The following is a 25,938-nucleotide window of genomic DNA, read 5'->3' on the forward strand; positions in this document are numbered from 1 at the left end:
GGATGATGCTGTGGTATATCAAGATGTTGTAACAATGGAAAATTGTACTGAAATGCAGGAGGATCTGCAGCGAATTGACGCATGGTGCAGGGAATGGCAATTGAATCTCCATGTAGACAAATGTAATGTGCTGCGAGTACATAGAAAGATAGATCCCTTATCATTTAGCTACAAAATAGCAGGTCAGCAACTGGATGCAGTTAATTCCATAAATTATCTGGGAGTACGCATTAGGAGTGATTTAAAATGGAATGATCATATAAAGTTGATCTTCGGTAAAGCAGATGCCATACTGAGATTCGTTGGGAGAATCCTAAGGAAATGCAATCCGAAAACAAAGGAAGTAGGTTACAGTACGCTTGTTCGCCCAGTGCTTGAATACTGTTCAGCAGTGTAGGATCCGTACCAGATAGGGTTGATAGAAGAGATAGAGAAGATCCAACGGAGAGCAGCGCGCTTCGTTACTGTATCATTTAGTAATCGCGAAAGCGTTTCGGAGATGATAGATAAACTCCAGTGGAAGACTCTGCAGGAGAGACGCTCAGTAGCTCGGTACGGGCTTTTGTTAAAGTTTCGACAACATACCTTCACCGAAGAGTCAAGCAGTATGTTGCTCCCTCCTACGTATATCTCGCGAAGAGACCATGAGGATAAAATCAGAGAGATTAGAGCCCACACAGAAGCATACCGACAATCCTTCTTTCCACGAACAATGCTTTGGAATAGAAGGGAGAACCGATAGAGGTACTCAGGGTACCCTCCGCCACACACCGTCAGGTGGCTTGCGGAGCACGGATGTAGATGTAGATGTAGGTGCAGGTGTAGAAGGCTATGGCGGGTGTCTACTAAGCTACAGCCGGCGTAGGTACTCCAATTGGTGGATCTTTGTCACATTGCTTTTTCACGAAGTAGTGTCATGTTTATGCTAAAAGTCTGTTGATGTTTACATCCAATGGCGATGTTTTGATCTCAGTTCTTGAAGGGAGGTCGGCTGCCCGCCTTGCTTGTCTGGTGTGTGGGCCGCCTAACTGATAAGGGGCCGCTACGGCTCAGTAGACACTCTCGCCGTATGCAGGCTGGCATTGTCTTGTTGAAATGTATGCCCATTATGGCTTGCCATGAAGGGCAGCAAAACGGGGCCCAGAATATCATTGGAAGCTCACTGACTGAAGTAGAATCGTCTTCAGTGATAAGTCTCACTTCGAAATGAGCCGCCATGGCCAGCGAAGGCGTTTCTGGAGAGGCTCCAGACAGTGGTGGAATACCAAGTGACTGTCACCCACCATACGGCCGAACAGCCAGGAGTGATGGTTCTGGATGCCATTTCGTTTCGTAGCAGGATCCCTCTGGTTGTCATTTGCAGCGCCCTTGCAGCATAGCGGTATATCGAGGATACGTTATGGCCCATTTTGTTGCCCTTCATGGCAAGCCATTCTGGCCTTACATCTGAGCAAGATAACCCACATCTGCACACATCAAAGGTTGCTAGAGGTTGTTTTCATGCTTTCCAAACGATGCCTGCGTCAGTAAGGTTGCCGGATTTCTCTCCAGTTGAGAACGTTTGAAGCAATATGGGCAAGGCTCTCCATCTAGCTTCGGCTTCATCATCCAATGCGCCAATTTGACAGAATTTGCCACTATATCCCCCAGGAGAACATCTAGCAATTTTATCAATCATTGCCAATCCGAATAACTGTTTGTGTAAGTGTCAGAGGTGGACCAACTAATTGTTGAGCTGCTCAATTTATGAACATCTTTCTTCTGAATACATCATCCAGTTTTTGTGAAATTGTAATCACTACCGAGCGAGGTGGCGCAGTGGCTAGCATACTGGACTCGCATTCGGGAGGACGACGGTTCAATCCCCCATCCGGCCATCGTTACATAGGTTTTCCGTAATTGCCCTAAATCGGTCCAGGTAAATGCCGGGATGGTTCCTCTGAAAGGGCACGGCCGACTTCCCCGTCCCTCCCTAATCCGATAAGACCGATGACCTCACTGCCTGGTCTCCTCCTTCAATCCAATCCAAAATGTAATCACTTGTTTATCTGTTCACGTACGTCATGTCTACCGATTTCCGTCCCATTCGGATAATTCATTCATGGTGTGTCGTCTTTTTTGTCTTAGAGTATATAAAAATCTTCCCGAGTCTAAGGCTTTAACCTCCCGCTGTTCAAATTATTAAAGAAAAAATACTTTCGTTCTACGGACTTCAGAAAGTAAAACATTCCTTTAGTAAGTAGCAGTGACATAAAAAGTGTGTTCGAATTACTTCGGATAAAATAAAATGTATTTATTCACACTTGAAGTGAAAGTGAATTTCTTTAGTGGATAATACGGATGAAAATAACTCTATATATGTAGTAAAATAATTTATTTCCTGTTATCAAATAAAAGCAACATTCTACAGCTGATACTCCTTAAATACTATAACGTTCATCTTCAGAATGAGTAAAAGTCAGTGTTCTGTTTGTAGGGCAGCGGTGGCGGAGGGGAGGAATCTAAAAAGAGTTACCGATGTAGTTCATGAGACTAAAGTGAAGCTGTTCCTCTGAGTAGGTAAAATATTTCATCTGTAGTATACAACTCGAGAACACAAAAGCACACAAGCTACGCAGCACACCTACACAGTATTGAATGAAGGTAGCTATCGTATATATGATTACAGTGTTACCAAACTGATTTTCTTTGACGTCTATGTTCTACCGAAATAATACATGGGGCAAGATTTTGTTAGCGACATTTTTGTATGAAATGAATCGTACTGTGACGTACGAGTGCAGGAATGTTGCTTCAGCCTCAATACACTGACGAGCCAAAACATTACGACTTCCTGCTTAATAGTTTGTATGTCCGTCTTTGGAACGAAATAAATCTCTGATTCTGCGCACCAGGGATCCGACAGTTTGTTGGTAGGTTTGTGCAGATATGTGACATTATATGTCTACGCATTGGTCTTGTCATTCTCGTAAATAACGGGCCGCTGATTTGCGTACGCTGTGGTAGCACCCGATAGCGGCCCATATGGGTTCCATACGATTTACAGCAGGCGAATTTGGTCGCCGACATCAACGTGGGTGCAGTATAATGCTCCTCAAACCAGTGTAACACGGTTCTGTCTCCAAGAGACGGACAGTTATACTGCTGTGAGATGACATCGCAGGCGGGGAAGATTTCATGCGTGCATGGATGCAGGTGGTTCGCAGCTGTCAGAATGTCTTCGACTACTACCACAGGTCCTATGCAAGCGCAGGAGAATGTCTTCCATAGCATAATACTGCTCTCATAGTCCTGAGATCCCGGCGCGCTTCACGTTTCAAGTCGTCGTTCACCTCGATGACGGCGTTTGTGGAGACGAACATCGACCTAGTGTAGCAAATATGTGATCCATCCGAAGAGCCGATACTTTTCAAATGATCGACGGTCGAATTCCAGTGGTCTAATACCCACTGAAATCGTAATTGACGATGTCATTGGGTCAACATGTGAACACGTAGGGGTGGTTTGCTGTGGAGCTCCGTGTCCAACAACGAACGATGAACGCTCCGAAACACTTGCGTGTGCACCATCATTGTGCTCTTTCGGCAGAGATGCCACAGCTCACCAACTTTCCTACTTCACAGAACAGACACGCCTGCGAACGCCACGTTCTGTGAAGACTCTTGGACGTCCTACCATTTAGTGCCTAGTGGTAGGCACTGTCCTGTTACAGCTTATATCTTCGCTAGGGTGATCTCCCATCCGTGTTCGCCCCGCTTACGTACTTTTGTTACCGCCTCACGTGCTCGCACCGCCACGAAGTGGCAGTCAATGTCGTGATAATGTTTTGAATTATCTGTGTGTGTTTTGTTAAGTTCCTATTTGTAACACTATTCAGAGAACAGTAGAGTGGAAGGCAGTGTGGTGTGTGCAGGCGGAGCGCCGGGACGGTGCCGGACCTGGGCGTTCAGCTTGACGTGTTCGACGAGCAGCGAGAGAGCGACGAGGCGCAGGCCCTGCAGGGGCCGCACGGGGTCGACCTCAACTCGCACCTCGACGTCTTCTACGCCATACTCAGACAGGTAATGTCTCGCAAACTATTTGCACGGAAGTTTAAAAGCAAATTGGTATTATCCGTTTTCCGGATGTGATATAGCAGTTATTGTCTACGGAGATCTGCACTCAACAAAAGCGGGTTGAGTCTTTGGGCGAGGCGTCTGGCATCATCGCAACAAGGTTGCCTAAACCAGTCCGATCTCTCGCGTGCCAGCCGGCGGTACACAGTTGTGACTCGAGCAATGTTGGAAGGTGCGAACACTGTCGTTCGAGGTAATCTACAGATCACAATCAAACACCTCATTACTCAACTGGACGTCTTTGTTGGTGCCGCTGACACACTCTTCCACCAACTGGGGTACTCAAAGGTGTATGGGATCACGGGGTCCCGGGTTCGATTCCCGGCCGGGTTGGGGATTTTCTCTGCCCAGGGACTGGGTGTTTGTGTTGTCCTCATCATTTCATCATCCTCATCATCATCATTCGTGACAGTGGCTCGAGTGGACTGTGGAAAAAAATTGGATTGTGTAAAAATTGGGACTTGGTACGGGCGATAATGACCGCGCGGTTGAGCTAACCACAAACCAAACACCATCACAGGTGTATGCGGGCTGAGTTCCTCGCTACCTAACCGTAGACCATAAAGAGTAACGAACTGTCATCTGTACGGTTTGCTTTCGCGTTACGAGGTTGATCGTGAAATTTTTTTTCGTACACAGTCACAGGTGATGAAACATTAGTTCATGACTTCGAACAGGAAACAAAACGTCAATCCACGGAGTGGGGCTATACCCCTTATACTCTGAAGAGAAAGATCAAAGCCTCACCCTCAGCCCTTAAAGTAATGGCGACGGCCTTCTGGCACTCTGAAGACGTTATTCTGTTTTCCTCAGGAAATTGGAGAAACGACTTTAGCGTGTTCGTCGCAGCAAAATCCCAAGTAAACTTCTCTTTCTCCGTGACAACGCAAGGCCTCACACAAGTCTGACTCACAGAATTTCTCTGTACTATTCTTCTTCATCCACTTTACAACCCGGATCTTGCACTTTCCGACTTCCATATGCTTGGCTTAATGAAGAATGCACGCTGGGGGAAGCAGTACGTAGATGATGGGGAGGTTGTTGATGCAGCAAGTCGCTGGCTCCGTCGTCGACCAATAGAGTAGCAGCTTGCGTAACACCATCACATTGAACGGAGATTATGTTGGCAAATAGGGTTTCGTAGCCAGAAGAGTGGGGAATATTATAAGAGCACTGGAAATAAATAAACGAATAAAAACAACCTGCTTTCAGAAAAAAAATTGTGTTGCATTGCTTATTGAACGCTCCTCGTATTTTCTTCCACCATTTTAATAGTACCTGATAGAATTCAACTACACATTTCAGAAAACAATGCTCTTATCATCAGGTTTTTGCCATCAAAGGAGCTTACAAAGAGGCTGCTGTTAGGGGCTCAGTACAGAGGCACTCAATGCGCCAGTGAGTAAGCAGGATAGAGAGACAGAATTGAAAATTATCAAGAAAATAACTGTTAAAGTGGTTACGATACAGATATCATTAACAAATTACTGCGAAATAATAATAATAATAATAATAATAATAATAATAATAAAAGAAACATGGAAGAAAGTAAAGAAAAAATGTGTTAGGAGGTCTCACAGAAGATAGTGAACATTATTAAGCCCAACGGCTTCGAAACAGCAAGTATATAAAATATTTGTTAAATATTTTCGAACAAATACAAAGAACACAAAGACAATTTCAGACTGCGGAATTTCGACAAGTCAGCAGTAGCCAATCACCTATATGAGGCAGGTATAGGGTACAGAAGAAAGCCTGGATATCCTACACATGGAAAAGACAGGAATAAAAGTCAATTTCCTAGAAGAATTATAAATAGCCATTAACGAGAAGAAATTCAACAACGTTATTTCTGTCCAAATGAATAACAAGTGGCTGAGATTTTTAACAGATTTTTAGATTTATTTCATTGCAGCTGAATAGTTGTAAGAATTTAGCAGTCCGCGGAAGTAATAGCTAGAGTTTGGACAAATAAAGTCTTTGGAAAATGAACACAAGCTGCACATACATATTGGCACCTAAGGTGTAAAGCTCACAACTACCTCCGGACACCCAGAGAAGCGTCAAGTGGACACTTTCGGTAACCACAGCTGAAAAACAGAACACGCCTAGTTACGTGACTGTGATGTGTGAAGTGGAAGACTTTTATGTAATACGAGAACCCATAGTCCGACGTGCTTTTTTATTTAATGAACTCCACTAATTGATGGTGAGAGCATTCTCTCTCGAAACGTGTAATTCAATTATCGAGTGCTATTACGGTGGTTCAATGCAAATAATTACTACCGTATAGGAGACAATTTTACGTGCTGCACAACATCTTTCCTTTGGCATAGCTATAGAGACAGAAAACTCTTGACTCTATTTCTTCTGGAACGGTTCCTGTGGTGTTTGGTCGCACAACGTCATGGGCGAACTCAGTGGAGTTTTGAAGAAAGGAACTCAGTGGAGTGGCAACTATTACCTTCAATATGTCTTTGAGGCAAGCTGGAGTGGGGAGACAAGCGACAAAGCACTCCCTTCAGATTCAGGTTACCGGGTTCGACTTCCGCTCAAACGCAAAATTTAATTTTGCCACAACTGATCAACGCAGCCAACAGTGTATCAAGTGTAGAAATATTTCGTCTTAATAAGTTAATTTAATGTCAGTCGTATATCTACATAATCTGGACTTTGATGGATGCATTTCTTTAAAAGAAATTGCTTGACAGTTAGTTACAATATTTTAAACTGAATTGGAGAATTCATTCTACAAGGTACCCAATCCATAAGTCAAAATTATACGGAAGGTAGAGGAACCAAAAAAGAATATTTTCGTATAAGTAAATGAACATTTCTATTGAAATGGAGTCTTGAATGCGTGATGCTTGTGAAGCACGTGTTTGTAAACTGCCTCTACTTAACTTCATAACAACAACTGTCTGCCGCATCGACTTTGAAAAGTAATACACAGTCGCGTATATGTGTCCGAGGTGCTAATTCTTGTTTGCATGCCAAGACTGATTGTCAAACAACGTACATTACTCTTTACAACATTGTTCGCACAGTACAATTTGATAGAAAATTGTCTCAACTGAGACACTTTCAGTTATACTTATATTTTGGTATTTTATTACACCACCTTCAGCCCTCGAAATACAGTGAATATACTTATGTCATAACTGTAAAAATGTGTTATCAAGGTATCTGTAGGTACTCTTAAAACTGATCATACATTACATAAATTACACATGGCTATTTACAGTGTTCCACTCATTTCGCCTAAGCTTGATTGCTCTTACCTCTTAATACATGTGCGTCGTAGTCTGTCAGATTTATGTGCAATATAAATAAAAATGATGTACTATAGACACTATCCATAGCTCCTTTCTTTTGTCAGAGTTTTAACACATTGTTAGTCGCACATACATACGAAAACTGAAATTGGGTTTGGGTTAATGATATTATTATACGTTCAGTTTTTAGAGTAACAGTAGATACCTTGATACTGCATTTTGTACAGTCATGACAAAGGTATTTTACTGTATTCAGGGGTCTAAATATGGTGTAATGAAACACCGAAATCTGTGCAAAAATAAGACTGCTACATAAAAGATGTGTATACGGAGACATACCCGTGATGTCCACACTGGTAAGAACACAGTGTTGATGAGTGGCAGCTTCATACACAACGTGTGCAGGCAGTACTTTCAAATGTATTTGTTCTGTCAATGGATTTTTCCAGCAGGTCTAAAACTCCTAGAGTTTGTATTGTTCACGTATGATACGTCTCTCAATTGTGGTAGCTGGAAAAGCACCGCAATAGCCATGTCTGGAGTGACAACAGTCCACGCTCGTCACGGATCGCAGGAAAAGTTTCTCTACTAACTTGTGGAGTGGAATTGTACGCTATGATCATGTTTGAACAGTATATATTCGTTTCGAGATATGCTGCACAGTTGTTGGAGACTGTGCCGTTTCTTACCAGCAAGGGGACGTTGCAGTGTTTCATTTAAATATTAATATCTGTGAGCAGCATAGCACCGGGTACTTTCATGGTTCGATTGAAGAAGGATGACCTGCCCCCCGCGGCTAGGGCGATTGCCGGGTCTCACTCCTGTATGAAGTATTTGATACATTAAAGCGTCGTAGAAAGTGAAGAACATGTTTGTAGTCACCCAGCCGCCTCTGACGGAGTGCAACAGAAAATAAGGATATTTGAGAGACTGTGACAAAATTTTTCGCTCCGCTGCAATACGTACATTAAGACTCACAGCCGTCACTTTGAACAATTTCTATGAGCTTACGTAGTGTATATAATTGTGTTATGTTAATAAAAACTAAATATATATTTCCGACCATTAGTTCCTTATTTTCAAATATTCAGTTTAGTATTCTCTCTCATTTGTATAAAACAGCGCCTAAGAGTTTGGGATGCCTTATATACACTGTCACAACGTTTTCTACAAAGAACAATCCGAATGAATCCAACTCGGAGTAAATGTAAAACAGTGTGCTGCCCGTAGGCGATTAGGACTCCAATGAGATGTGTACATGCAAACAAGCGGCGCCACCTTCTCACTGATCGGAAAGGACAGTGTTACCTCAAGCTCAGTCGTTCGACCCCTAAACATTAAACTTTAGAGTTTATACTATATCATGTAAGCGGCTGTTGGTGCATATATTTGATCAGCTACATTTTGTTTGCTATTATAAACGTTTGTGAAGTAAAAATCAGCGGTTAAACAATTCTTATATTTGTCAATAGCGTTGCACGGGCAGTAGTTGTTCCCGACGCCTCTGTCAGTTGTTAAACGTCGTCTGAGCGCAACGTGTTTTACAGTCTGTCCCACATTCTTGCAGCCACAACACGATAAATGTCCTTTACTTTTGAGTCGTTACGATGTAGCAAACTTTAATACTCACAGGCTGGGCGCGTGTACAGTCATGTTCAGAAAGAAAACAGAACACGTTGAGCGATTAGAGGTAGGTCGTTCATATTCACAGGACATGTACATTAGCATGTTCTGCAGAAATTAGTAACATTTGAGCCATGTCGGCCATCGGGTTGAAGGTAATGTGCCTGCGACTCTCGTTGTCGCTATAAACAGAAGGTGCGACTTGAGCAGACGAGCAGGATTCCTCGCGAACCTACCATCAAATCAGTGAGTTTGAAAGAGGGCGCGTTATTGGCATGAGAGAATGTGATCCATCCGTCCGGTAAATTGCTGCTCGTGTGGGACGAAGTGTTTCGGCACTACAACGAGTGTGTGCCGAATGGTTCACGGAAGGCCGTAGAACACTACGAGGTGGGTCAGGTCGCACCACCCACACCACCCCCCGAGAAGATCGACACCTCACACCTCATACGACTGGCATTGTGGCACACATCTGCGTCTTCCTCGGCTCTGGCGCAACAGTGGAACAGTGTAACAGTGTAAAACCTCGTATACTACCAGGAGTGACAGTCCATCACGCCGGCCGCGATGGTCTCGCGGTTCTAGGCGCTCAGTCCGGAACCGCGCGACTGCTACGGTCGCAGGTTCGAATCCTGCCTCGGGCATGGATGTGTGTGATGTCCTTAGGGTAGTTAGGTTTAATTAGTTCTAAGTTCTAGGCAACTGATGACCACAGATGTTAAGTCGCATAGTGCTCAGAGCCATTTGAACCATTTTGAACAGTCCATCACCGTTTATTACGGCATGGGTAACCTACGCGTCGTGCACTTCTCCGCATATCTTTGACAAATGTGCAGAAACAAACTAGACGGCAATGCTGTGGGAACGGCGTCAGTGGGGACACAAATGGCGTCAGATATTGTTTTCGAACGAATCCAAGTTCTGTTTGTTTGAAAATGATGGCCGCATTTTGGCTCGCCGCAGACAGAGGTAGTGGCATCCCAGTGACTGCATTCGCACCAGACATACAGCGCCAATTTAAGGCCTTGTGGTGCCGCGTGCTGTTTGATACAACGCCAGATATCAGTTGGTGAGTGTCCAGTGCACCGTGACCAGTGTGACCTAGGAGAATGACGTCCTGTGACCCGCAGCCATACCCTTTCTGCACAACACCCCTGACGCCATTTTTCAGCAAGACAATGCAAGACCACATGTTGCTGCACGAACACGTGCCTTGGTGGTGTCACAGGTTGTCAGCCTTTTGCCCTGGCCCGCCTATTTATCAGACTTGTCGCCAATCGAAAATGTGTGGGGTATGGTGAAACGACAGGTGCGGCGCTGTGGTCCAGTGCCAAACACCACAGATGAACTTTGGAACCAGGTGAATGCAGCATGGATGGCTGTACAACGGCACGTCATTCGCACCTAATACGCGTCGATGCCAACATCCATGGAACAAGTTATCAGGACCCATGGCGGATCCTGTGTCTTATAGGCATCAGGAAACATGCTGAACCGAGGTGACTGATATGCTAATCATGTCCGCAGAACATACTAATGTCCATGTCTGTTCTGTTTTCTCTGGAAAATCAGTATTCTGTCATTGCTTACGACGTATGGGACAGCGACAGCGTCCACAATATACGCTTATACGTGTCTTATCAGAATACCACTAAGTTTAATCGTTACTAGACGAGACAGAAACAGACAGGGTGCTAATTTTCACCGGCAGTGGTGGCCGAGCGGTTCTAGGCGCAACAGTCTGGAACCGCGCGACCGCTACGGTCGAAGGTTCGAATCCTGCCTCGGGCATGGATGTGTGTGATGTCCTTAGGTTAGTTAGGTTTAAGTAGTTCTAAGTTCTAGGGGACTGATGACCTCAGAAGTTAAGTCCCATAGTGCTCAGAGCCATTTGAATCATTTGCAAATTTTCGCAAAACAGTGACCTGTGGCCTACGGAAGGGTGCCAAGAATATTACATTATAAGACGACTGTAACGTAATACGGAAGGAAAGAACTTAGCACAAGTCACTATAGGGACAGAGCGATTCAAAAAACACTCCTGATTACTGATGGACGAAAACAAGATGAAAAGTCGAAGGATGAAATGAAAGAGCAGCAGTCTGAGTTGCTTGGGGAAAAAATTAACAAAAGAAGCAAAGAGGCTTATTCAAAATGAATGAAACACATAAAAATGAGAAATGATAGTCGTAGGAATAATTTACTTGGCGTACGTGTTTTTGATGAAGTAAGAAGTAAAACTGTTATCTTGCGAGATTCAGATGGGAATCTCTGTTAAGCGCAGAAGAAAAAGCATTAGCTGGAAGGAGTCAGATGGGGCAGAGCTTTCCCGAAGCACGTATCGCAGAGCATGCGGAAGAAGTCAATATGGGAAAAATAGACGATATAGTAATTTGATTTGTGCCAAGATATATTAAGAAGAGCGAAGAAAGCCTACAGAGTTGTGGACGGTATATGAGCTAGAAAGTGTTTTGATTACGATGAAACATCTATAAACAGGATTTCCAAATATGTAATTTCATCACATTACTGAAAGAGTTGCGCACAGATAAATGTTGAACTATCAGACGATCGGTCTAACATATCACGTTCTTAAGCATCTGACTAGAATAATACACAGCAGAACAGAAGAGGTACCACAGGACATTTTTATTTCCACTGTCGATACTTTTCGAAATAAATTAGTAAAACTTTCTCATCATGACCAGGAAGGATTCAGGAATCACACTCATATTAGTGAAAGTTCCAAAACCTATCAGAATAATTTTTTACATTTAAAATTTTTTCACTAACTTTTGGATGCACCTGTTGATGTAGGTACAGTTTTCTCCGTAAGAGAGATTCTTCTATGAAGTTTGCAGAGCACACAAAGCATACTTGCAGGTGTTTCAAATTCTAGAATTTATTTAATTGATAAAAAGATGAATGAGTACCCATATTTTAAACTTCGTGTTTAGAAAAGACTCAATCTGAATTTCTACCACATTTTTAATATGGAAATTTTTTAAAAGTAATAGGGCTTTTACTTTGGGTTTTGTATGTACCTATGTACACAAATTTGTGTGTGTGTGGAAAATGTCCGTTGAAGTTTCTGCTTGTATCTGGCTTTCTTTCAGAACTGTCCATCACCATAAGTTTTGTGTCGTCTTGTTGTCACTGTAGGCTTGTGCCGGGGGAAGCAAGGAGAGGATGTTGTTTGGTGGTCTGTATCCCCTATTATTACACAAACTCACACAAGTGTTAACTGGGGCCGGCCGGTGCGGTCGATCGGTTCTAGGCGCTTCAGTCTGGAACCGCGTGACTATGCGGTTGGAGGTTCGAATCCTGCCTCGGGCATGGATGTGTGTACTGTCCTTAGGTTAGTTAGGTTTAAGTAGTTCTAAGTTCTAGGGGGCTGATGACCTCAGATGTTAAGTCCCATAGTGCTCAGCGCCATTTGAACCATTTTGTTAACTGGGTTCGTTATTCATAAGAATAAGAAATCTACTTAACCCAAGAAAGGCCAGGTTTCGTGGCACAAGCTCTCAGTAAAAGACCACGTTAGCCTCACTGCTGATGAAGCACAAATCCCCTACGTACACTACTCTGGTCGCTATGTGCTGCCTGTGACTGCAAGTGACTGGGCTGCCACCCATGTCTCGATGACTCACTGTCTGGGCCCTCTGGTCCGCAGCCGAGAGGGCGCTGTCGGCGCGTTTCCTGCTTGTCTGTCTTTTGCTTCTATCGATCTTCTCGCAACCTCGTTGCCGCCTGGTGTGGCGGCGGCAGCTTATGCCAACACAATAAGCAGGTTCTTTTTCACTTTCTGTATGTTTTCGTTCTTTTCACATTCCTATGATGCACTCTTCTTGATTTTGTCGCCTCCAAAAATGGTTTATCTGCTTTCACTACACAGTCTCTATCGCATACAAAGCTTTCGTGCAGTTTACTCTGGGCTTTATTCCTGTTTTCTCTAAAACTTATTTCCTGCTTCGCGCACCATCATTAAAACATGAAACTGTATCTTCAACATCTATAGCAAGTGTATGACTTGCCACCGTTGACAACTGCGCCAGGTGGTTGTAAAAAGCCGCGTGAAATCAACGGAAGGATTCACTATTGACTTTCAAAGTTCTAGCAGCAGTCCAGCTAGCACAGCGACAGTGCATAGGGAGTTAGAATGGGATAAAATGGTCGACAGCTCCTCACGAGCACTCTTGCCGTCGTCAGTGCTAAGTGACGCTCGAGGTGGTGTAAAGAGCGACGCCACTGGAAAGTGGACGACTGGAAACGAGTGGTTTAGAGTGATGAAACACACTATGGAAGGGTTTGGCTTTGGCGAATGCCTGGAGAACGTTACCTACTATCATACATAGCACCGACAGTGAAGTACCGAGGAGGTCTTGTCACTGTATGGGGACATTTTTCGTGGTTAGGTTGTTGTCCGCTAACTGCACTGAAGGAAGTCTAAACGCGGAAGGATATTAACAGACTGATACAAGATTAACATCAACAAAAGCACAACAAGGATAATGGAATGTAGTCGAATTACGTCGGGTGATGCTGAGGGAATTAGATTAGGAAATGAGACACTTAAAGTAGTAAAGGATTTTTGCTATTTGGAGAGTAAAATAGCTGATGATGGTCGAAGTAGATAGGATATAAAATGTAGACTGGCAATGGCAAGGAAATCGTTTTTGAAGAAGAGAAAGTTGTTAACATTGAGTATAGATTTAAGTGTCAGGAAGTCGTTTCTGAAAGTATTTGTATGGAGTGTAGCCATGAATGGAAGTGAAACGTGGACGATAAATAGCTTAGACAAGAAGGGAATAGAAGCTTTCGAAATGTGGTGCTACAGAAGAATGCTAAAGATTAGATGGGTAGATCACATAACTAATGAGGAGGTATTGAATAGAATTGGGGAGTTGTGTCACAACTTCACTAGAAGAAGGTATCGATTGGTAGGACATGTTCTGAGGTATCAAGGGATCACCAGTTTAGTATTGGAGGGCAGCGTGGAGGGTAAAAATCGTAGAGGGAGACCAAGAGATGAATACACCAAGCAGATTCAGAAGGATGTAGGTTGCAGTAGGTACTGGAAGATGAAGAAGCTTGCACAGGATAGAGTAGCATGGAGAGCTGCATCAAACCAGTCTCAGGACTGAAGACCATAACAACAACTCATTAACAGATTTTACAGCATTGTGCACTGTGTACTGTAAAGGAATAGTTCGGAGACACAATTTCTCATCGTTCCGACCTGAACCGACGGACCATCATTGGGCTGGGTTAGAATGTCTAGTTCGCTCCAGACTCCAGCGTCCAACATCACTCTGATTTCGACTCTCGAGGTAGAATGAGCTGCCATTCCCCCACAGACATCTCACTGGAAGAGTTCAAGCCGTCATAAAGGTGAATGGGTGACACACCCCAATTTAATGTTCACTAATACGTGTCCGCATACTTACGATCAGACAGTGTAGTTGAGAGTGACTTACCACGCCGTTTGTGTGCGGGTCGGTCAGCTACCTATTCGTGTTCGTTTCCCATAAAGAAGCATATCAAGATTGTTACGTTATGGGTACTAACTGCTGCACGGCGTGAAGATCTGGTTTGAACATTGAGATCTATTCTGGTCGGTTTTCCTTAATCCTCCCTAAAATTTAATAACAACTCTCTTGCCAGTTCTTCGCCAAATCCCCCTTGGCAGCCAATGGTCTACGTACTTAGCCAATGGTCAGAGTGCTCCAAAAAAATAAGGATTAAGGGTAAACAAAATTAAGGTTAAGGTGATAGAGAATATTAGAAGTAAGAATAGTGACACGCTTATCATCATAATTCAGGGAGACATAATGGTAGAAGCAGTGGAACAATCCTCGGCTTTGCAATGGAGTGCTGAAAATTAATGCTCCCGAATTTTCGTGTAAAAACTCGTAAATATTTTTAAATAACACAAAAGTTATTAACATTTTATATCATTCCTTTTCATTCTACATATTTATTTCTCAGCATAGACACACAGACGACGAACACATTTCTCCCAACCTGAGACCACTTTGTTGATACTGTCACTGTAGAATGTTTGAATTTGTTGACGGAGCCACCCATTTCTCCCAACGTGAGACCACTTTGTTGATACTGTCACTGTAGAATGTTTGAATTTGTTGACGGAGCCACAACCTCACATCTGCTTGAACCTCTTCGTCACTAGCAAAGTGAAGTCCTCGAAGGTGTTCTTTAAGTTTTGGAAAAATATGAAAATCGGATGGGATCAAGTCGGGACTGTATGGAGGAATATCCGTGACAGTGAACCGAGGGCGTCGGATTGCTGCAGATGTCGCCCCTCTCGTGTGTGATCTGGCATTGTCATGGCGAACGAGTGCCCCATGCGTGGCTGAAGTCTAGACATTCATGCTTTCAGTTTTCTGAGCTATTACATCACGCTGTTCTCACACACCGACATTGTTAAATCTCACATCATCATGCTAGACCCCACAATTCGGAGAACTATAGCAGCAAGAAGGCTGAAAATATGTACACATGAAGAATAAACATACCAGAAATCCTGACGCTCGGGGATGAGTGTGGGATGGAATTGCATTCGAAAGTCGCTTTTGTAAGCTTTTCTTGATTTACTCGAAAGCCGTGGCCTCCAGCGAAAATGTATATCAGTACAAAATTTGAGTACATCAAATTTTTTAGAAAAAGATTCAGCCCATTTTTTCTGTAGGACTAATAATTTGCGTGTAGCGAAGGAGAGAACATGAAAATCTTGAGCTAGGTTTATGAAAGCCAGTTATAACTTTGAGAGTTGTATAAAATGACAGCTGTAGTGACAGCTGAATCACCCTACATCATTTCAGCTCGTCGTAGAACGTTCAGCTTCTGGAGTGTAAGTTTTATATGGCACCCCCGACTGTAGTTCGTTGGGCATTTCTGTTATGCTCTCACACTACCTGAGCAAACAGCGATGGACAGTGCAGCTCTTCTTCGAATCTTGTACATATTTTCTATGTTCACGTTGTTTTTGTGTTTATGAAAACGCAAGGAGCTGTAAGGCCGAGTGAACTGGCGTTGTATAGCCTAATTCTCTAACACACCGCCGGCCGGTGAGGCCGAGCGGTTCTACGCGCTACAGACTGGAACCGCGCGACCGCTACGGTCGCAGGTTCGAATCCTGCCTCGGGCATGGATGTGTCTGATGTGCTTAGGTTAGTTAGGTTGAAGTAGTTCTAAGTTCTAGGGGACTGATGACCTTAGAAGTTAAGTCCCATAGTGATCAAAGCCATTTGATCCATTTCTAACACATCGCCAAGGCAGGCGTCAAGCATAACAGCCCCATCTACCGGAAAAATCGCAATTATTCACTTCGCACGAAGCTATGAGAGGTTTTGGGTATAATAGAAAACATTGTCGCACACTTCGGTGGTAGGGAAGAGTAAGGCACCACCTCTACTCCCTGCACTGGACAAAACTTGCTGACGAAAATTGCTTTCAACAGCAGGAGTCAAACCAGTCATCTCTCTTGGGGGCCTGCAATAACGTTCGTCTGCGACTTCGGCTGCGAGACAGGTTACGAGTGTAATTATTAAGAATTTATTCTTTTCCTTCTTTATATCTAGAAAAACTAAGTAACTTTCGTCGTGTAAAGAAAGATTAAATAAACAGCAAAGGCTACATCCAAGCACTGGACCACAATCTTTCATTCTCCCAACCCAGCTCTCACTTAAATTTTTCACTGTGTAAATAGAGTGTTCCCGCTGAAGTTGTGCGACCGCAGACTGCGATGCTAGGAATGCTCTTTCTTGACAAGTGCTTCCTGCTGCGGCTCTTAAGTGCGCGTTATGCGTCGTATTTTTGCAGCCTCGCGATAACCGGCCGCCGAGAGCGTTTGACCTGCTTGCCAGTGCCAGACATAATTCTTTTCTTTTTATGCGTTCATCGTTTGCGAACAGCATCCATTTACAAACTGGAGAAAACATTTGAATCTGATAAGACGTGGTGAAAAAGTCTACACTGCATCCGCCTAATGCAGTTCTGGTGGAGCCTACGTATGCCATATTGGATGAACTTTGAACTGCATCAAAACCGACACAAAACTACTGTAGCGACGCATGCATCAGCTATATTCCCTCGAGAATGTTCGTATCACACGAGGGACTTCTGTCATCAGTTACGACTCGGAACGTTTGTAGGAACCTTTCAGTGCCTTACGTCGTCTAGATTTCAAGTAGATAAACTAAGGTAGCCTCATTTGTGCTAGTAACACCGGACTGAGGCTTTATATAGACAAAGAATCGCACGTAAATGGAAGAAATAGAAACTTTTTTATTTTTGAAATAGCTGTGCGCGGCGTGCCTTGCAATACCTCTCTAAACATTCACAAAGAAGATGCACAAAATAAATGAAAGACAATGATTTTTGCGCATTTTATTAAATTTCAGAAAGTGTTTTACTCATATTAAGTCTCTCTACTAGCAGCGGATTTCACCCAGCAGCTCAATTTGAATCCTGAGGAGACTTGTTATTCTACCTGGATAAGATTTTGTTTATCGAAACCCTGAAGCAGATGAAGCTGTAATGTGTTTGAATTCTTAGCAACAGATTCTTATTTTTTTTCTTTCAATTGATTTGACCGATCGACCTCTGCTTCTTTTCAGGCACATAGACAACAGTAACTGATTCCTGTTCTGAGAAACAGTATTATCACTGGCGGATTCTCGCTGTTTTACACCACGCGACAAGTGGTATATGTGAACAGTGTCTGCAAAATGTGTTGCGAATAAAATTAGTAGTAAAGAAATAATAAATTTAAATGTCATGCCTGATGCGGCAGTTGTACTGCGTGAACAGCGAAGATGTAGTAAGCGATAAAACTTTTTCTTACGTCATTTTGTAGGGGTTGTCAGCGAGAAAATTATGTGTAAAGTTTGTTGCAAGTCACTAAGTGCTCTCGTTGTCAAATACTGGATGAATAAAGACTGAGTACTCACGCGTCGAAGGCTACACTGCTTTTTCAGCCATCCCCCCTCCCCTCACGACCCCTTCGATAGATAGGTGGTTCTCACCCCCACAGCGATACTTTTCAGACGGCAGATTATATGTGTCCCACGTTTCGTTAAAATCGGTCCATTGGTTTAGGAGGAGATGTGGAATACACACACACACACACACACACACACACACACACACACACACACACACACACATTGTTATAATATGTATGGATTATGGTGCGAAGGACCCGGGTTCGATCACCGGTATCGCCAAGAATTGTCCTTGGTGGGAGGACTGGTAAGGGTGCACTCAGCCTCGTGTTCCCAGTTTAGAAGTTTGACTGAAGATGTGTGGCCCACTCGGGGAAACGGCCGACAGGGTGGTATGCCGACCACGTTCCTCTCCGTACCGCATCAACATGACACCGCAGGGCAGAGGATGAAACGGCGGTGGCCGATATCCTTTTAGCCTGCGTGGCTTCGACGAGGAGCTCGTTCGTTTATTAGCTAATTTAATATTATAACTCGGTACTCTCCGATCAGTAGGGAAAAGGTTTAGAGTTCTAAACCAGCCTCTCGTCAGATATATCGTTGCGTTTCCCTGCCAATGCTTTGTGTAGGTGTAAAATATAAGCTCACATCGTGATTTTCTTTCAGCGTTAAACAATATGTCCCGCTCTCGAAGATCCTTAAGCTGGTGGAAGATTGAAGGAATAAGAGGATACACCTCCTCTAAGGACAGCCGGAATTGGCAGAGTACTGTAGTGTTCAAGTTGGTCTCGGTGCTGATGACTGCATCAGCTCTCAAATAAAAGAACGCACAGGTTACCCCATGTATCTTACCACCCAGATAACATTTTGTCCAGAAGTAAAATAAATAATGTATTATTCTATTGTTGTTTAGCCATCAGGATAACATTAAACTGGGACTATGAGAAAACACACGGCCACTTATAATCTAATCTAACTTTAACTGTTTGAATAACAATTGAACCAAATTTTGCTCATGTTGTCATTGCGTTATTGTCTATAATCTAAATTTTTCTGTTTCTTCGTCAAATAATTTGATCAAGACGTTGTTGGATACTTTTAGAACACAAAATATCACATAAGGATCATTTTCTCAAAGGTTAATTCACTTAACACCTTCAGAATGTGGTAGATTATTCACAGTAATTAAATAAACAAATTTGTATAAAGTTTTTAATACCAGTCTTAGAACTATAGCAACATTTTTTTTAAATTTATGTGCATGATATACAACAATTTCCATTTCAGAAAAATTTAAATAAATTTGACGGTAACGTACTTTGAAAAAAATTGTACTACAGGAAGTTATGTTATAGTGCATACAACGCCTTTAGCAAATTTCACCTTTTTATCTGCAGTGTATCAGCGATAAATGTTCCTTAAACGCTGAAAAATTGTAGTTGCGAGGAATGCAGAATAAGGATTTTGTTAGCATTTATTCCAGAAACAAGCACCTTAATGTTGGCTATAACCATACATTTGGGCTGTTTGGTTTTCATGTAGCACTTTTCTTCTAGTCTAACCATTCTAGTCTAACTTTTGGCAACAGCCTTCACTGACATTTGAGGACTAGCAATAAGCACATCATCAGTCTTCAGTACGCTTTCTGTGAAGCATCTTGCATCAAATCCTAGTCTCATAAGGGTTCTGATTCTTCTAGTGTTATCATCTTTGAACGCCAGGCAAGCTTCATTATGAACAAATTTTAACAACAGTAGATTAGTAAAATGTTGTCTTTGGGCGTCTCTTCTAAATTTAGGATATTAAAGCTTTCATTCGGGTTATGTGTTCCACAATGTCTCCATTTCTTTAATAAGTCATAATGCCATCGTAAATGGGTCACAGCATTCTATACTCTACGAATGTGTTCTCTGATTTGCAGGAAATAATAAAACATCGTAAACGAAGACAGAGTCGTGTAGAAAAAGGGAGCGTGGCACTGCGCATTCGTTGACACAAGGTGGCTTTTACATCATTTGTAGCATGAATTAAACTCTGAAAATGGGAGACAATATTTCTAGCATGTTATCTTCACCAGCTGTAGTTGTATGTACCGAAATAATCGACGACCAGTTGCGTAAAAGAAATTTAATTTCTTAGCCAGTTTCGGGCAGTTAGTGCCCTTCTTCAGAAGGTTATACCAGTCGCATAATTTTGGAGCGTCATCAATAAGATGCAAACAACTTATAGCCGTGTTCTTCGTAAAGGCACTATGAACTACATGAGCACGAAAATATGCTGTATGCATCTTATTGCTGACACTCGCAAATAATGCAATTGATACACCCTTCTGAGAAGGACACTAAGTCCTCACACAAACCTTCAATTGAAGGTGGTTGCCTGAATGACCGGTGTGCACTTTACAGAATAAAAAATTTAGAGTGCTTTTCGAGAGGCATACTGCTGTTTACATCTTCGTAACAAACAAAGTTACGAGAAAGATAATAATGTTGGATAATGTCTGCCTGGTTGCTACACAACATTTGCTTCGTACATTTCTTAATTTGCCTCTGCTCAAAAATTTATTAGGGGTGGTCGAGATAAATACATTACTGGCCATTAAAATTGCTACATTACGAAGATGACGTGCTACAGACGCGAAATTTAACCGACAGGAAGAAGATGCTGTGATATGCAAATGGTTAGCTATTCAGAGCATTCACACAAGGTTGGCGCCGGTGGCGACACCTACAACGTGCTGACATGAGGAAAGTTCCCAACCGATTTCTCATACACAAACAGCAGTTGACAGGCGTTGCCTGGTGAAACGTTGTTGTGATGCCTTGTATAAGGAGGAGAAATGCGTACCATCACGTTTCCGACTTTGATAAAGGTCAGATTGTAGCCTATCGCGATTGCGGTTTATCGTATCGCGACATTGCTTCAAGCGTTGGTCGAGATCCAATGACTGTTAGCAGAATATGGAATCAGTGGGTTCAGGAGGGTAATATGCAAAGCAGTGCTAGATCCCAACGGCCTCGTATCACTAGCAGTCGAGATGATAGGCATCTTATCCGCATGGCAGTAACGGATCGTGCAGCCACGTCTCGATCCCTGAGTCAACAGATCTGGACGTTTGCAAGACAACAACCATCTGCACGAACAGTTCGACGACGTTTGCAGCAGCATGGACTATCAGCTCGGAGACCATGGCTGCGGTTACCCTTGACGCTGCATAACAGATAGCAGTGCCTGCGATGGTGTACTCAACGACGAACCTGGGTGCACGAATGGCAAAACGTCATTTTTTCGGATGAATCCAAGTTCTGTTTACAGCATTATGATGGTCGCATCCGTGTCTGGCGACATCGCGGTGAACGCACATTGGAAGCGTGTATTCGTCATCGTCATACTGGCGTATCACCCGGCGTGATGGTATGGGGTGCCATTGGTTACACGTCTCGGTCGCCTCTTGTTCATTTCAAATGTGTTTCGAACCGTGATTCTACCCTTTATTCGATCTCTGCGAAAGCCTACATTTTAGGAGGAGAATGCACGACCGCATGTTGAAGGACCTGTACGAGCCTTTCTGGATACAGAAAATGTTCGACTGCTACCCTGGCCAGCACGTTCTCCAGATCTCTCACCAATTGAAAACGTATGGTCAATGGTGGCCGAGCAACTGGCTCGTCACAATACGCCAGCCACTACTCGCGATGAACTGTGGTATCGTGATGAAGCGGCATGAGCAGCTGTACCTGTACACGCCATCCAAGCTCTGTTTGACTCAATGCCCAGGCGTATCAAGGTGGTTGTTCTGGGTACTGATTTCTCAGGATCTATGCACCCAAATTGCGTGACAATGTAATCACATGTCCGTTCTAGTATAATATATTTGTCCAATGAATACCCATTTATCATCCGTGTTTCTTCTTGGTGTAGCAGTTTTAATGGCCAGTAGTGTAAGTCCGTCTATATGAAACCTTATTTGTTTGTCGCAAAAGTGGTGTTGGTATCATGGTCAAATGGCCTCGCACTACATACAGAAGTTTGTAACACACTTGTAGGCGGTGGCTCTCGGCTCGGAAGTACACCATTCAAAACTTGGTGGTGGAATAATATTTTCCTAGCCATTATTTGTCCAGCAAGGGGAGAAATCAAGGCAGCAAAAAGTAACAAATCTCTACACAGATTCTCTTGGAATGACAGCATGTGACACTTTCGATGATTCTTCCATCGGTCGGAAACATTATGCGCTGAGGTGGCAAAGTCACAGGATAACGATATGCGCATATACAAATGACGGTAGTGTCGCGTACACAAGTTATAGAAGGGCAGTGTAAAGGCGGAGCTGCCAGTTGTACTCGCGCGATTCATGTGAAAAGGTTTCCGACGACATTGTGGCCACACGACGGGAAGGAACACGAAATGGTATTTGACACATGGGGCATTCTATTTCGGAAATCTATAGAGAATTCAATATCCCGAGATCCATAGTTTCAAGAGTGTGCCGAAAGTACCAAATTTCAGGCTTACTTCTCACCGCAGACAACGCAGTGGCCGACGGCTTTCACTTAACGACCGAGACCATTGGCATTTACGTAGAGTTGTTAGTGTCAAAAGACAAACAACACTGCATAAAATATAACCGCAGAAATCAGATCGGGGCGTACGACGAACATATCCGTTAGGACAGTGCGGCGAAATTTGGCGTTAATGGGCTGTGGCAGCAGACGACCGACGCGAGCGCCTTTGTCAACAGCACGACATCGCCTGCTGCGCCTCTCCTGGACTGGTGACCACATCGATTGGATCCTAGACGACTCTAAACTATAGCCTGGTCAGATGACTCCTAATTTCAGTTGGTAAGAGCTGATGGTAGGGTCGAGTGTGGTGCAGACCCCACGAAGCCATGGACCCAAGTTGCTAACAAGGCACTGTGCAAGCTGGTGGTGTCTCAATAATGGTGTAGGCTGCGTTTACATGGAATGGACTGGGTCCTCTGGTACAACTGAATATTGACTGGAAATTGTTATTTTCGGCTACTTGGAGCCATTTGCAGCCATTCATGAACTTCGTGTTCCGAAACAACGACGGAATTTTTATGGGTGACAATGCGCTATGTCGCCAGGCCACATTTGTTCGCGACTGGTTTGAAGAAAATTCTGGAGAATTCGGGCGAATGATTTGGCCACCCAGATCGCTCGATATGCATATCATCGAACATTTATGGGAAATAATAGAGAGATCAGTTCGTGCACAAAGTCCTGCACCGACAACACTTCCCCATTTATGCACGGCTACAGAGGTAACATGGCTCAATATTTCTGCTGGGGACTTTCAACGACTTGTTGCGTCCACGCCACGTCGATTTACTGTACTACGCCGGACAAAATGAGGTTCGATACGATATTAGGAGGTGTCCCATGACTTTCGTCACCTCAGTGTGCAGTGGTATTGAGAGGTTACAATTGAAGCGCAGCCAGTCAGAAAGGTCCAGAGGGGGCTGTAATTATCATATGGCAGTGAAACTTGGTAGATATTATAATGCTTTAAGGCGGAACCGATTTACGCTGAAAAAAAAAGTTCAAAATTTGGCCACCACGTGCAAAACTGGCGCTGTGAAAGCAAGAAAGACGCAGAGGAATGTCCCCGTATACGGGGGTAGAAAAGGTCAGTGAGAAAGGCGTAATGTTGATTTTATTCTCAACCGCCACTTATACTGTTTGTTCAATATGGGCACCGGAGACGTCGACGAGATGCTGTACAGCACCGGATTTGCACCTGGTGGCGAAAATTGGAACTAATTTTACTCCAGCGTAAATCGGTTCTGCATTAACGCACTAGCGTATGTGTCAAATTTCGCTACCATACCATCGTTACAGCCGTCTCTGGACCTCTGTGAGTAACCGCACTTTGATTATAACCAGGCGGTGTTACTGGAAGGGCGCGCTGCACATGTCAAGCAACGCGTCTACTTCACACATAAGCAGATACTCAGACAAATACCAGTTCTTCAGAATTTTCTATCAGACGTGTTACCTCAGAACTAACTTGGCTGAGAGCAAGGTCCTGCTGACTGTGAGGCAAATGCCGGAAAAGGGAGCCCCAGCTCTGCCCCACAGCCAGCTCGCCTGCGTTTGGTTGAAAAAACTGGGCTCTACACTGTGTCAGACCTCTAATAGCCCGGTCTAAAGACTAAAACATATTAAAAAGTTAAAAGAATTAAAATAAAATAAAATACTGCACTGGGACTCCTCCCTTTTATTCTTCGTTAACAATACTAACGATCTACACGCTCTACACGCACCCATCAAAGTCACCCGTAATAAAAAAGCTAAAATTACGACTCAAGACATGCAAGTGAACCACCGAATTATTAGAAACACCTTTTCATCACTCCACAGGTCATGTGACTACTTAATCTACCTCCTTTCTCAATTTTCTCTTCTCCCTTTATGTTTCGATCACAATACAAAAAATGTATTTACTTCTTACATTCTAGAAACTAATATTCTGTGAAAACTTTTGTAAGAACCAAGAAAAAATTTAAATCATTGTACAGCAAAGCAGCATAGTGTAGTGATCAACTGATTCGAGACATTAGTCGAGAGTATTACAATGTGTAAAGCATTCAAATAGAATACCCCGAACGGCTTGCCCTTCGTTAATTAATTCAGTTTGAATCCGACATCTGCTAGCCAATAATGGCAACAGTATTCAAATGCCATTAATTATACTAAACCAGTTGCTGGTGAGTTTGGTTTAAAAAATGTTCAAATGAATCGTTGCAGTTAATTTGGACGTCAAAAATGGCCTCCGGGGAGACACCCTCCAACTCAAACGTTTTCTTGGCTGATGTATACAGTGGTAAGCACATCCCCATGTCAGTTAACTTTCTAGAAGAGTTCTGAAAGTTTACCTTATAAACAAATTTCCTGCTACCTGGTTTAGGACTCAAGTGAGAAAGGTATATTCCCAGCAAGAGATGGTCGTTAGTTGGAGATAAGCAGTGTGAAGATGTACTTCCTCACATCTTTCATTCCAGATTCTCATGCTGGGAAGGATTTTACATTGTTATTTTCTGAGCTCATATTCAGTATAACAGACTAAAGGATAAGTGCTGCCACCCCGAATCTACCTGCGCTGACATACTACTCACTCTTAGGGAGCTCCTTTAGTCGTAACAAGTAATTGTACCAATGTCGACCAGATTTCTCTTTGAACGACAAAAACTGACTCTATGTAGGAAGAATTCATACGTATTGTATTAATTTAATGTGATACATTTTCACAGCTACCCTCTCGCCTTTCGGTAACTCTAACAACCAGGCGTACGAAAAATAACGCAGTGATGTGTAATAAATTGGAGTACTTTTATAAACACAACGACTTGGAACAAAATGCTTGACTGAGACAAAAGCTTTGCGCCTGGTCTTTACAGATTCTTTTTCGTCACTGACACAGCCTAATCCTTTCGAATAAGACCAAGAAAACTGTCGAGCTCGATGTTTCCATACGACGGAGAAACAGTCAACAGCGTCACATGTTATCACTTTAAGAAACTATGCGGAGAACAATGACGAACAGTTTGCTGATGAAAAAAGGTACGATGTCATCTTCCCCTGTTGGTCATATCCCAGTGACAGGGAGTTTCTGCATTCCTGGGATTTGAAGCAAGTAGCTCTGGGTCACAAACTACCGTATTTGAGAGCATAATCAAATTGTGTCACAGAGTTTGGCTGAATACCAACCCCTCTCTGAATTTGTTGTTGTCTACGCTGCCCAGCTTGCATAGTTTCATAGGCGCTCTATTAAAAATGGCGATTTTTGGTATTATCCTCACCTACGAATGGAATTGGAACTACCAACGTATCACACATTTTTGCGAGGCATTGAGTGCTTCTTTCAATTTCGCAAAGAATTTCAAAAGTTACGGGAGATTTAAGACAACGTTTTTTTTAATTGAACCAAAATCGA

The 25,938-nt window shown here is 43.2% G+C and overlaps 1 protein-coding gene across 2 annotated transcripts in view; it reads left to right on the forward strand.

Moving 5' to 3' along the window:
- The window catches only part of LOC126298492 (uncharacterized), a 1,054,904-nt gene that overhangs the window by 885,287 nt on the left and 143,679 nt on the right, over nt 1-25,938 (forward strand). For both annotated transcript variants that reach the window (XM_049989828.1, XM_049989829.1), the window contains one exon: nt 3,914-4,061. In XM_049989828.1, coding sequence (XP_049845785.1) covers nt 3,914-4,061 — 148 coding nt within the window. The remainder of the gene's footprint in view (nt 1-3,913; nt 4,062-25,938) is intronic.

Source organism: Schistocerca gregaria, chromosome X (genome assembly GCF_023897955.1).
Source record: "Schistocerca gregaria isolate iqSchGreg1 chromosome X, iqSchGreg1.2, whole genome shotgun sequence".
Classification (NCBI taxonomy): Eukaryota; Metazoa; Arthropoda; class Insecta; order Orthoptera; family Acrididae; genus Schistocerca; species Schistocerca gregaria.